The 13,711-nt window shown below is 43.4% G+C and overlaps 1 protein-coding gene across 1 annotated transcript in view; it reads right to left on the reverse strand.

Annotated features, from left to right (window-relative positions):
- Positions 1–13,711, reverse strand: part of SDK1 (sidekick cell adhesion molecule 1) — a 640,834-nt gene that overhangs the window by 36,232 nt on the left and 590,891 nt on the right. The window contains exons 36-37 of the mRNA XM_073361953.2: positions 1,597–1,712; positions 57–243 (exon numbers count right to left, since the gene is read on the reverse strand). Coding sequence (XP_073218054.1) covers positions 57–243; positions 1,597–1,712 — 303 coding nt within the window. The remainder of the gene's footprint in view (positions 1–56; positions 244–1,596; positions 1,713–13,711) is intronic.

The following is a 13,711-nucleotide window of genomic DNA, read 5'->3' on the forward strand; positions in this document are numbered from 1 at the left end:
ATCATTATCTCTAAACAGGTTAAACTGTGGTTTGGAAAAGAAAAATAATCTCATACCAGCCTGGTGAGTCCTGCCCTGCCTGGGGCTGCTTCTTGGTCCATCGCCTGCTGCATTGAAGGCAGATATGCAGACCATGTATTTGGTGTGGCTGGTCAGATTTTTCAGCCGAACTGTTGTCTCTGGGAGGAAAAGGACCTTCACTTTCTCAGTGTCATTCTGGATGTCCATCTCCCAGTAATAAATCTGTTAAGAACAGAGAGATGTTGAAGTCAATCCTGCACTCAGATTACAGTCTCATTGCGATGCAGGCTGTAAAACAGGTACTCTTGTTTCCCCATGACCAGTAAGACGTTGGCAGTTTTAGCTTTGGACCATTCAGTTATGGGGTATAATAGTATTATTCACTCTTTGTCCAATCCTGAAGGCCTTATTTTATTTTTACTGAGGAAAACTCCCCTTGGGTTCAAAAAGAGTTTCCTGAGAAAGGCCTTTTAAAAATAGTGTACAGACAATGTGACATGGCCTAATGACGTTAAATAAGACCTTCCAGAACACAGGAATAAGTGGCCAGGTACCAAACCATTCTCAGGTGTGAATTGCCCATTAGTGCTGGCATTCTGGTATGGCTACAAACTACACAAGAAAGTCCTTAGTCCCAGACACAGATCCACCTCCTCTGAAAAAGGCTCTCTCTTTAGCTTTCATGTAGGTACTTCCCCCCGATTCCCCTTTTCTCCCATACTTATCCTGCAGCCATACAATTTAAACTCCAGAGATGATGATTCCAATAGGCTACCTGCAGAGCCATTGGTAGCACGGCTTGTGGATAGGCCTAGCAGTGACAACTGTACAGGCCAGGGCATAAAGTCAGGGCCGAGCCAAGAGTCTACCTTGGCTCGACAAGCTAAGCTATTAGAACTATCTATACACATACAAGAAGGAAAATGTATAAATTGATATATAACATTGCTTGCTATGGCCAAGACGTAATGCCAGATTATTCTCTCTCACTGGCTCGGCTTTCCTTCACTTGCAGACCTAGATACATGGAGAAAGGCAGAGCCAGACACTGAACTCAAGCCAACCTCCAGCATTTGTAGTCTTGCCCACTTCCACTCTCAAAGGGTCTTCTCCCATCTGGAGAGACAAAACAAGATGGTTCTGCAACGTGCCTTGTGTTTCTGCAAACCAAGTGCAATAAATACTACTGTTTAATTTTGTTAAAAAGTTAAGGACATGAAATAAACTCTCTGAAATCTGACATGGCTCATTCTTACAGCTCAGAGAAAGTTATAGATTTCCTGATGTCTCAAATCAGCTGTCAGTTCCCACCCCCACTTTTCCTGTGCCTTTGGTATTTGGAGCAGACATGTTGCCTGCCTACACTGAGCTCCCCAACTCTCTGTATGCACTGAATTTCCATTGAACAGAAGTACCCTCTTCTCTTTGTCTCTGCCTCATTCTCTCTCCCTCTGGTTTTGGGACATAATGCCATGTTCATTACTGTAGCCTGAGTATTGCTTTAATTTGCCTCGTGCAGCAAAGGTAATTCTGAAGCCAAGTGAGATAATGAAAGCAGCAGGAAAAGGTTATTGCCTTGTAGCCTTGTATGTTCCCATTTTGGCTGTCGACAGGAGGTGGGTCCCAGGTGATCTCTAGCTGGCTCGTAGTAAGAGCATCTACTTGGATGTTCTGTGGGGCCATTGCTGGTGCTAGAGAGAGAGACAGTAAGAGAAGGAAATAAGGAGAATTAATAGTGACAAGCAGAACTAAACTGATATCCAAGTTGTACTTTTCCATTTATGGAGTAACCAGGTTAGTCTCTTCGTTTATGCCACAAGTGAGCTAAGAAACAGAATCAGCTTTAAATCCATCTAACACCGCAGAGAAGTCTCAGATAAATACTTGCAGTGCGTGTGGAATGAGAATCACTTGGGCCTCTTGGAGGTGGCTGTGTTCTCTGTCTCATACAGACCAGCTGAGCACACTCAGTCCACCAGGCAGTTCTTTAAGAAGAAAATGGCAGAGAAAAATCTCCTTATTTGTGTTCATCTAAGCTTCAAAGGCAAATGTTTGACGGTGACTTTGCCTTCCTGAATGGCCAATTGGTGAAGATAAACATATAGAGAAGTAGCTCAGGTTTCCCCAACCTTTCTCCTTAGCAAGAGTCACCATAATGTCCTGTTTATGCTATTGCAGTTTGCTGCCATGAGGCTCAGACAACTGGGGCTGCAAACACAAAAAGCAAGAGGAGTGCATCTTTAAAAGACTAGCATCTTTAAAATTATCTCCAGAACACTTTAGAAACAAACCAATGAAAGTAACATTTTCTGTACAGTAAATGGATTTTGATACAGTAAAATCAAAACAAAAAAGTATCTTCAAATATAAACACAGACTGGAATTGTGTCTCTTTCTGGCTGAATGTGTAATTTATTCACATGCTTGCCATTTCTCCTCCTGTGTACTGCACCATACCAGAAAACTAATCTCTCCTCTTTGTGCGCACCTGGGTCACACAATCTTTTCCCTTTGCTGTGATCCAGCTCAATGCAAGTGAAACTTCTTCCCAAGTGACGGGTGGGGATGGTCTGTTTCCTAGATCCTCTGTCTTAGCCTACAGCAGCTCTTAACAAACAGCATGTTCTGGTTACAGAAAAGATGTCTAAACATGTCCTGTTTGAGCTCCCAAAATGGGAAGGAGAGGGCAGAGTATAAAACAATACCACTCCTACCTTCTCCTTGTGCATGTGCAGATGGTACGGCAACCTTTGCCCACAGTGTCTGAGCTTCCTGCCCATTTATAGGTTGTAAATAGAAGTGATAAAATATTCACCACCCGAGTAAGATAGCCCTGGTTATCTGTTCCTCTAGAGAGCTCTTTCTTTAGAATGAATGACCTTCATAAGTCAGACTCTCCCTATACCCGCCTGCCGCCTTCCAGGGTTATAAAATAAAATAGTAATTAACACCCACTCAGCCTGACACCAACTATTTATTTTGTTCTAACTGTGTGGTTTCTATATTATCACTGCCCACCCTGCCGTTAATGGAAATGTTAATAACCAGCGCCAGGTTGTTGTGACAGATGCTTGGGCTCATTATCAGAAATTCTTATTTACCGCTCCATTAAACGACAGAATCGCACAAAAAAGCCACAAAAACAATTCAATCAAAACTAACTGGAGGTATTTTAACAGCCACATTAATAATCCAAAACATAAATAAAGTTAATGTCTTTTGCCTGTTTGCCATCGGCAACCCTATTGCAAAATTATTGTTGTACAATTAAAATGTGAAAGGCAAAATTGAGCAGGGTCATTATCCTGGTGCTCAGTTAAAACTGTTTGCTTATTATTATTTTTTAGTGGTTTTTTTCAGTTGGATATGTCAAATGCAGGAGGTGAGAATGGCTATAAATAAAACACAAGCTGGGCTTGTTTAGTCAAGTGAACTCATCTAATTGCTGCTCTGCAATCCAACCCCTCTTCCAGATTTCACTGGTAATGTGAACATAGCAGCAAGCTCACCTGATGGCTATGTTCAGTGCAACTTCACGATGCTACCTTAGTTCTGAAACTCTCAGATGTGGAGGGCTTTATAGCACACATCAGAGCACACAACTGTATTCTTATACAATAGAAACCTGCAAATACATCTTCGAGATCTGGCGATGACGACATATTGGAGAAAACAGAAATATGCATAAGCACAGAGAAAAACAGATCCGTTTTACCATCTACTTTTGTCCTACGTAGTGACACAACTGGATGTATTGTACTGACAGAGAGATTGTACTTTGAGGCCACATCTACACTAGCATTCTTCTTCAAAATCCCAGTGCTGGGCTAGAACCAGTGCAGTTCCTATGCTGCAAACAACAGTCGGAGAGCTAGCGTGCACAGGCTCCTGCCATTTTAACCGTGTCATGTAACTCTTTTCAGAGCATGTCTAGACAACACAATGTTTAAAAATGCCAGTGATCATTCCATCCCGACGCTCCTATTTATAACCCCAGAATCCTGATGACATGCAAATTATGTTTGGTTTGGTGCCATATGAGTCTGTCTCGCTATCGAACTTTCAAACTCAGATGCTTCACTCTCCCTACATGCACAGATTTCCTGTTGAAATAAACAGGGACAGCAGAATAGTGCTGTGCATGCCTGATGCTCTGCAGACAACATATTACATTAGGGGCAAAGTGAAATATTTTAAAAAGAATGAAACACATCCCTAAAATCACTCCTGTTTGAGACCCCAAAACCTTCACTGAATGCATGGGCAGAGTTTACCAGTACAAGCAAACACATTTTAAAGGTGAGCTGAAAGGCCTTTCACCTTCTAGGAATTCAGTTTTTCATAGCTGCTGGCCTCACTAAAACATAAAGCAGAGTGGGAACTGCATCCCTGACATTGGTGTAGGTGTTAGTGACATTATCAACTTTATCAGGAGAGACACAGAACCCTGAGGGCCTGAACTCAGCTCTTGGCTGGTAAAAAGCATTTCAATTCCTTTGAAAAATGTATTTAGTTGTCATTTCTAAGTCTGCACATATATTCTTTTTTGGGAGCTCAGGTAGCTTTTTGCAAGCGCTTATTTTTGTAATAGGATTTCAGTTTACCTTTGAGGCTGCTGTCTTTAAAAACTCACTCAGCAACACAGAGACAGGGTAAGGAGTTGAATGAGCAGATTGTATAATTAATTAATACAGTAATAATACTAATTATGGATTGGTATGATGCTAATAGAATGGCACAAGGACAGCAAATCAACAATACCACATGGAGACACAAAAAGATGAAAGCTGGAGCCAAAATTTACTAACATGAGTGCCTAAAGTTTGACACCTACATTTGTATTTGGACACCTAAAATGCAAGTGGCCTAATTTTTGTCCCACAGCAAAGTCAATGGGAGCTGCAAGTGCCAATCACCTTTACATAACATGGTGGTTAAAATATGCAGGGGCCAGGCTACAAGAGAGTTCCCTGTATTGTTAGCACTGGTGGAGTGGCACTGGGCCATCACACTGATTTTCAGTAATTGTTGGAACACTGGGGAAGCTCCAGATGACTAGAAGAAAGCTAATGCTGTGCCAGTGCTTCAAAAGGGTAAACAGGACAAGCTCGGTAAATAGACTGGTCAGCCTGACATCAATAGCTGAATAGCTAATACGGGACTCAATGAATGAAGAATTAAAGGTGGGTAATATAATTAACGCCAATCAACAGGGATTTATGAAAAATAGGTTCTGTCAAACTAATTTGATATCTTTTTTGATGAGATTACAAGTTTAGTCAATAAAGGTAACACTGTTGATGCAATATACTTAGACTCCTCTAAGGCATATGACTTGGTACTGCATTATATTTTGATAAAAAAATAGACAGATATAAAATTAACATGCACACAATAAGTGGATTAAAAAGTGGCTAACTGACAGGTCTCAAAATGTAACTGTAAATGAGGAATCATCGAGCAGGTGTGTTTCTAGTAGTGTCTCATGGGGATCAGTTTTTGACTCTATGCTATTTAACATTTTTATCAATAGCCTGGCAGAAAACATTAAATCATGACTGATAAAGTTTGCAAATGACACAAAAATTAGGGGAGCAGTAAATAATGAATAGGACAGGTCACTGACCTAGAGAAATCTGGATCATTTGGTAAACTGGAAGCAAGCAAACAATATGTGCTTTAATATGGCCAAATGTAAAGCTATACATCTAGGAACCAGGAATGTAGGCTGTACTTACAGGATGGGGGACTCCATCCTCGGAAGAAGTGACTCTGAAAAAGACTTAAAAAGAAAAGGAGTACTTGTGGCACCTTAGAGACTAACAAATTTATTTGAGCATAAGCTTTCGTGAGCTACAGCTCACTTCATTGGATGCATCCACTGAATGCATCCGATGAAGTGAGCTGTAGCTCACGAAAGCTTATGCTCAAATAAATTTGTTAGTCTCTAAGGTGCCATAAGTCCTCCTTTTCTTTTTGCGGATACAGAGTAACATGGCTGCCAATCTGAAACCTGAAAAAGACTTGAAGGTCATGGCGGATAATTAGCTCAGCATGAGCTTCCAGTGTGACACTGTGGCCAAAAGGTCTAATATGATCCTTGGACAAATAAACAGGAGACTATTGACTAGAAGTAGGGAGGTCATGTTACCTCTGTATTTATCGCTAGTGTGAATGCTACTGGAATACCATGTCCAGTTCTGGTGTCCACCATTCAAGAAGGAGGTTGACAAATTGCACAGTGTTCAGAGAAGAGTCATGAGAATGATTATAGGATTGGAAAACATGCCTTGCACTGATTGAGCTCCTTGAGTCTCTCTATTTAGCTTACCAAAGAGAAGGTTAAGGAGTGAATTGATCACAGTTTAAAGTACCTACAAGGGGAACAACAATTTGATAATCTCTTCTATCTAGTAGATGAAGGTACAACAAGATCCAGTGACGGGAAGTTAAAGTCAGACAAATTAAGACTGGAGATGGGGAGCACTTTTTTTTTAAACAATGAAAGCAATTAGTCATTGGAGCAATTTACCCAGGGTTGTGGTAGAGTCTCCATCAATGGCAATTTTTAAAAGACGATTGGATGTTTTTCTAAAAGCTATGCATGAGTTCAAACAGCAATTAATTCAGAGAATCCCTATGGCCTGTGTTATACAGGATGTCAGACTAGATATATGATCACAGTGGGTCCCTTCTGGCTTTACAATCTACTTGAATGATGGGAGAATTACCAAAAAAACCCAACACAACAAAACATTGTTGCATATGTAGCCCAGCATTACTTCTTGTTAGTGTGGAGTATTACCTCTCAAGGCTGTGTGGCACGTGGAACTTCTCACCAATATGATGTTGCAGTTGGCCTTTCATTTCTTTTCTTAGTGACAGTTGCTATGATGCTTTGTAGCACTCCATAGGCTACAAATCCTTGTGATTTATTGTTTAAACATAATAACTTTCTTTATGAAATGCACTCTGCTGCTACTGTTGTGTCTGTGATATTTGTGGGTAGCTGAGAATTTTCTCTCTACTTATTTTATTATTGTTTATGTAATGTCAATATTATACAAGGCAATTTAAAGACAAGTATAGGACAAAATCCTTGCCCTCGGGAGCTTGCTTTTTAAACAGATAAATCAGTTGACAGTTGAGGGGAGGGATGCAATGAAACAAAGATGGACTGCAGCATGCTATTTAGCATGATTCTCTTTGATTCCACAAGTTTCAAACAATTCTGTGTTTCTATTTTGCTGATCCTTTTTTATCTAGTGAGCATTATTTATATTTTTCTATTCTTCAATAAGAGCTTGAAATTAACCTGGCTGCTTTAATTCCCTTCTAATCATTAGTTGTATTATGCTAACATCTAGAAGTCAGGATCCCATTGTGTTACAAATTGTACAAACATATAATAAAAAGATATCCACTTGCCTAAAGGTTTTACAGTATAAGACTGTAGAGAACAGGTGGATTAACAAAAACTTAGATGAAGGGGCAAGAGCACAAGGAAGCTATGAGATGATCGAGATCAGCATGACAAGCAGTGGTCACAGCAAACCAGCTGCCTAATTACTGTGGAGTTTTTGCAGGCATCACAACAGAGGAAGGTTTTAAGGAAATAAATTAAAGGAGGACAAAGAGGCAGCTTTTCCAATGTTGCAGTACCTCCTCCCATGCACAAGGGGCAGCATGAGAGACAGCGCCAAGATGGTTCTTGGAAAATTTTTGAACTGGGCAATCAAAGCTGGCACCTTCGTGGAATGAAGGTGTGGTATGTCATACTACTTACTGCATCTCCTCCAGCAACACTGATGCTATCACCATAGCTGTGTAACTAGGATGATTCGTTAGTTCATGTTATAGAAACAGCCAGAGATGAAGCAGTTTTTCACTGACAGAATGGGATCTTTTAGAAACAGATGTTCAGAATCTAGAGGATGTTCTCCACTCAATTCTAGCCACTTTCAGGTAATTCACATTTTGGGACTAAATTATGTGGTGATGTCCCTCTAAGTACACAAGTTCCATATTAATTTTATATGTGTAATAATATAGACATGCATACACACAGAGTACATATATATTATATCCTTGAATTCTCAAAAATAATACAATTTACAAATATAGGGTCATTTGACCTAAATTGTACACTATTTTCTTATTTGGGTATCAGTTTTTCGCTTCAAAAGGTTGGGAGGAACAATAACAGTCTTACAAACATTAGGTATCTACAAATGAATAGACAGAGTTAAACCCAAAGGCCAAAATCTGCTCTCAGTTGTATCAATGTAAATTAGGATTAACCGCATTAAAGTCAATGGAGTTAAATCAGTGTGAAACTTGTGTAAATGAGCCTTGGTCTATACTATGAGTTTATGTCAGATTTAGCAGCATTAAATCGAATTAACCCTGCACCCATCCACACAACAAAGCCATCTTTTTTGACATAAAGGGCTCTTAAAACCGATTTCTGTACTCCTCCCCAACAAGGGGATTAGCACTGAAATCAACAGCACCATTTTGAATTAGGGTTAGTGTGGACGCAATTAGAAGATATTGGCCTCTGGGAGCTATCCCACAGTGCACCATTGTGACCACTCTGGACAGCACTCTGAATTTGGATGCACTGACTAGGTGTACAGGAAAAGCCCCGGGAACTTTTGAATCTCATTTCCTGTTTGGCCAGGCGAATGATGAGCTCTGCATGGTCACCTTTGCTGATGACCACCTGTGCTTGGTTATCAGCACAGGTGACCATGCAGTCCCAGAATCGAAAAAGAGCTCCAGCATAGACCAAACAGGAGGTAATGGACCTGATCACTGTATGGGAAGAGGAATCCGTGCTATCAGAACTACGTTCCAAAAGACGAAATGCAAAAAAAAATCTCCAAGGCCATGAGGGACAGAGGCTACAGCAGGGACGCAACACTGTGCCGTGTGAAACTTAAGGAGCTCAGACAAGCGTACCAGAAAACCAAAGAATCAAACGAATGCTCCGGGACAGAGCCCCAGACATACTGCTTCTACATTGAGCTGCATACCATTCTAGGGGGGCCCGCCACCATCACTCCACCCCTGTCCGTGGACTCCGATGATGGGGTACTCTCCGCCATGCCTGAGGATTTTGCAGATGGGGAAGATGAGGAGGAGGAGGACAAGCTTGAGGAGAGCACACAGCACACCGTTCTCCCCGACAGCCAGGATCTTTTTATCACCCTGACTGAAATACCCTCCCAAACCAACAAAGCCAGAGAAGGGACCTCTGGTGAGTGTACCTTTTAAAATATAATACATGTTATAAAAGCAAGTGTTTTTTAATGATTAAGTAGCCCTGAGGACTTGGGATGCATTCGTGGCCAGTACAGCTACTGGGAAAGTCTGTTAACGTGTCTGGGGATGGAGCAGAAATCCTCTAGGGACATCTCCATGAAGCTCTCCTGGAGGTACTCTAAAAGCCTTTGTAGAAGGTTTCTGGGGAGAGCAGCCTTATTCCGTCCTCCATGGTAGGACACTTTACCATGCCATGCTAGTAGCAAGTAATCTGGTATCATTGCATGACAAAGTCTGACAGCGTATGGTCCCAGTGTTTACTGGCATTCAAGCAATATCTGTTCTTTATCTCTCTGTGTTATCCTCAGGAGAGTGATATCGTTGATGGTAACCTGGTTGAAATAGGGGAATTTAATTAAGGGGACATTCAGAGGTGGCCGTTCCTATTGGGCTGTTTGCCTGTGGCTGAAAAGAAATCCTCCCCACAGTTAGCCACACGGTGGGGGGTGGGCATTGGCGCTGAGCTGTTCGCGTTTGGCTAGCAGGGATCTTCCTTGATACCAGCCACGTGGTGGGGGAAGGGGTAAAGCGATCATCCCAGAGAATTGGATGGGTGGGGGTTAGTTTGGTTTCTGCTGCTGCACGTTAACAGGAAAACCACAGCACTAAATGGCCAACTCAACGTGCTTTGCTTGCTATGGGAGAGGAGAGCACTGCTGTTATGAAAGTTGCAGAAGCCGAAAGACTATGGCTTACCATGGTTGCATGCAAGCCGAATTCTGTTGCCCGACACTGCATGTGTGATCTCTAGCACCAGAGCCGCAGGCACTCAATATAATATGCAAAATGCGACCTTGTACCAAAATCGCATGTGCTATGTAATGTGAATAGTGTTGATCATCATGAAAGAGTATAGCCATTGTTCTGTAAAATGTATCTTTTAAAATACTTCACTCCCTTTTTTTCCTCCAGCAGCTGCAAATGTTTCAAGCCTCCCTCCTCCGTCTCCAAGGCTATCTCAGATAAGGAAGCAAAAAAAACGCACGTGGGATGAAATGTTCTCTGAGCTCATGTAGTCGTCCAGCACTGACAGAGCTCAGCAGAATGTGTCAAGGGACACAATAGCAGAGTACAGGAAAGTGGCCAATGAATGTGAGGAGAGGTGGCGGCAAGAAGATCAGAGGAAGCATGAGGCAACACTGTGGCTACTGCAGGATCAAATGGACATGCTCCAGCGTCTGGTGGAGGTTCATGAACGGCAACAGGATCACAGACTGCTGCTGCTGCAGCCCCTGTTTAACCACGCTCTCTCCTCCCCAAGTTCCATAGCCTCCTCACCCAGATACCTAAGAACGCAGGCAGGGGAGGTTCTGGGCACCCAACCACTCCACCCCAGTGAACAGCCCAAGCAACAGAAGGCTGCCATTCAAGAAGTTTTAAAATGGCCTTTTCCTTCCATCCTACCCTCCTCCCACACTCCACCCGGGCTACCTTGTGAGTTATCTCCCTATTTTTATAATCAATTAATAAAGAATATGTTTTTTAAACGATAGTGACTTTATTTCCTTTGCAAGCAAGCTGTGATCAAGGGGGGAGGGCGGGTGGCTTACAGGGAATTTAGAGGCAACCAAGGGGGTGGGTTTTCATCAAGGAGAAACAAACAGAAGTGTCACAGAGTCATGAAACTGGTTTTCAAAGCTTCTCTGCTGCGCAGCGCTTCCTGCTGTGTTCTTCTAACCACCCTGGTGTCTGGCTGCGTGTATTCCGCGACCAGGTAATTTGCATCAACCTCCCACCCTGCCATAAGCGTCTCCCCCTTACTCTCACAGAGATTGTGGAGCGAACAGCAAGCAGCAATAACAATGGGAACATTGGTTTCTCTGAGGTCTGAGCAAGTCAGTAAACTGCGCCAACGACCCTTTAAACATCCAAATGCACACTCTACCACCATTCTGCACTTGCTCAGCCTATAGTTGAACAGATCCTTACTACTGTCCAGGGTGCCTGTCTATGGCTTCATGAGCCAGGGCATTAAGGGGTAGGCTGGATCCCCAAGGATAACTATAGGCATTTCAACATCCCCAACAGTTATTTTCTGGTCTAGGAAGTAAATCCCTTTCTGCAGCCATTTAAACAGACTAGAATTCCTGAAGACGTGAGCGTCATGAACCTTTCCCGGCCATCCAAAGTTGATGTTGGTGAAACGTGCCTTGTGATCCACCAGTGCTGCAATCCACCATTGAAAAGTACCCCTTGCGGTTTATGTACTGACTGCCCTGGTGGTCTGGTCCCAAGATAGGGATATGCGTTCCATCTATAGCCCCACCACAGTTAGGGAATCCCATTGCAGCAAAGCCATCTAGTATGACCTGCACATTTCCCAGAGCCACTACCTTTGATAGCAGCAGCTCAATGATTGCATTGGCTACTTGCATCACAGCAACCCCCACAATAGATTTGCCCACTCCAAATTGATTACCGACTGACCGGTAGCCGTCTGGTGTTGCAAGCTTCCACAGGGCTATTGCCACTCGCTTGTGAACTGTGGGGGCTGCTCTCATCTTGGTATTCTTGTGCTTCAGGGCATGAGAAAGCAAGTCACAAAGTTCCATAAAAGTGCCCTTACGCATGCGAAAGTTTCCGAGCCACCGGGAATCATCCCAAACCTGCAACATTATGCGGGCCCAGAATCGGTGTTCCATGGCATGAGCCTGCCCCAGTGACACCATGATCTCCAAATTGGACTGCGGTTTTAGAGAAATATGAGTTCATGTCCTCATCACCGCGCTGCTGTCGCCTCCTCGCCTGGTTTTTCAGATGCTGGTTCTGCATAAACTGCACAATAATGCGCGAGGTGTTTACAATGGTCATAACTGCTGCGGTGAGCTGAATGGGCTCCATGCTTGTTTTGCTATGGCATCTGCATGGGCAATCCAGGGGAAAGGGCACAAAACGATTGTCTGCCGTTGCTCTGACAGAGGGAGGGGCGACTGACAACATGGCTTACAGGGTTGGCTTACAATGAATTAAAATCAACAAAATGGGTGGCTTTGCATCAAGGAGAAACAGAATGACCCCCTCAAGGATAGAACTCAAAACCCTGGGTTTAGCAGGCCGTTGATTTCACGGAGGGAGGGAGGAAGAGAGAAAATGAATACAAAACAAATCTGGTCTATTTCTTGTTTTGATCCACTTCATCTATCTTTATACATCTTGCTGGCAGCAGATGGTGCAGTACGACTGCTGGCCATCGTCATCTTCTGGGTGCTCGGCAGAAGACAGTGCAGTATGACTGCTGGCCATCGTCGTCTCCTGGCTGCTCATTAGAAGACGGTGCAGTAGGGCTGCTGGCAGGACTGAATTGCCATGAGATGAAACTTAAAAGGGAAATGACCTGGCTGAGTGACTCCCATGTTTGCCCAGGCGCCCTTGACCGACCTCACCGAGGTTGGCTAAAAGAGCACCCTGGAGTACGGCGATGATGGCTACCAGTCATACTGCACTGTCTGCTGCCAAAAGGCAATGAACTGCTGCTGTGTAGCAATGCAGTACCGCGTCTGCCAGCAACCAGGAGACATACGGTGATGGTGAGCTGAGCGGGATCCATACTTGCCGTGGTATGGCATCTGCACGGGTAACCCAGGAAAAAAGGCACGAAACGATTGTTTGCTGTTGCTTTTATGGAGGGAAGGAGGGGCCTGACGATATGTACCCAGAACCACCCATGACAATGTTTTTGCCCCATCAGGCATTGGGACTTCTACCCAGAATTCAAATGGGCGGCGGAGACTGCGGGAACTGTGGGATAGCTACCCACAGCGCAATGCTCCAGAAGTCGACGGTTGCCTCGGTACTGTGGACGCACTCTGCTAACTAAATGCACTTAGAGCATTTGTGTGGGGACACACACAATCGACTGTATAAAGACGCTTTCTACAAAACCGACTTCTATAAATTCAACCTAATTTCATAGTGTAGACCTGGCCTGAGAGTACAGTCAGCTCCACTGACTGCACAATTCAGAATTCAGCCCCAAGGATGTATTGAAGGTTGTTCAAGTATGCAAGAATATGCGGCAAAGACGCTGCTGGGTGTTTGACATTGTGTGAACATACTGGCCTGATTCTCTTCTCCCTTACTACACCAGTATAAATTAGGATAACACCATGTGAGAAGGTGCCTTTTCTGATCTGCAGTAAAACAAAAAGTCTATCCTTGTGGGGAGTCAAAACTCACATCCTTCCCGGGGCCTGGCTTTATTAACCAAGAAATTAACAAAGTTCTGTTCAAGTCTTCTCCTCAGGCTTGCCTGCCCCCACAATTCCCCCTGCTCAGCCCACATCCTAGTTCCTGTCTTTGTTGAGGGCCATTCCCACTACCTTTATCTCCAGATGGGGTAATAAGTCACCTACATCAGTGAGTC

This window comes from Lepidochelys kempii, chromosome 10, assembly GCF_965140285.1.
Source record: "Lepidochelys kempii isolate rLepKem1 chromosome 10, rLepKem1.hap1, whole genome shotgun sequence".
Classification (NCBI taxonomy): Eukaryota; Metazoa; Chordata; order Testudines; family Cheloniidae; genus Lepidochelys; species Lepidochelys kempii.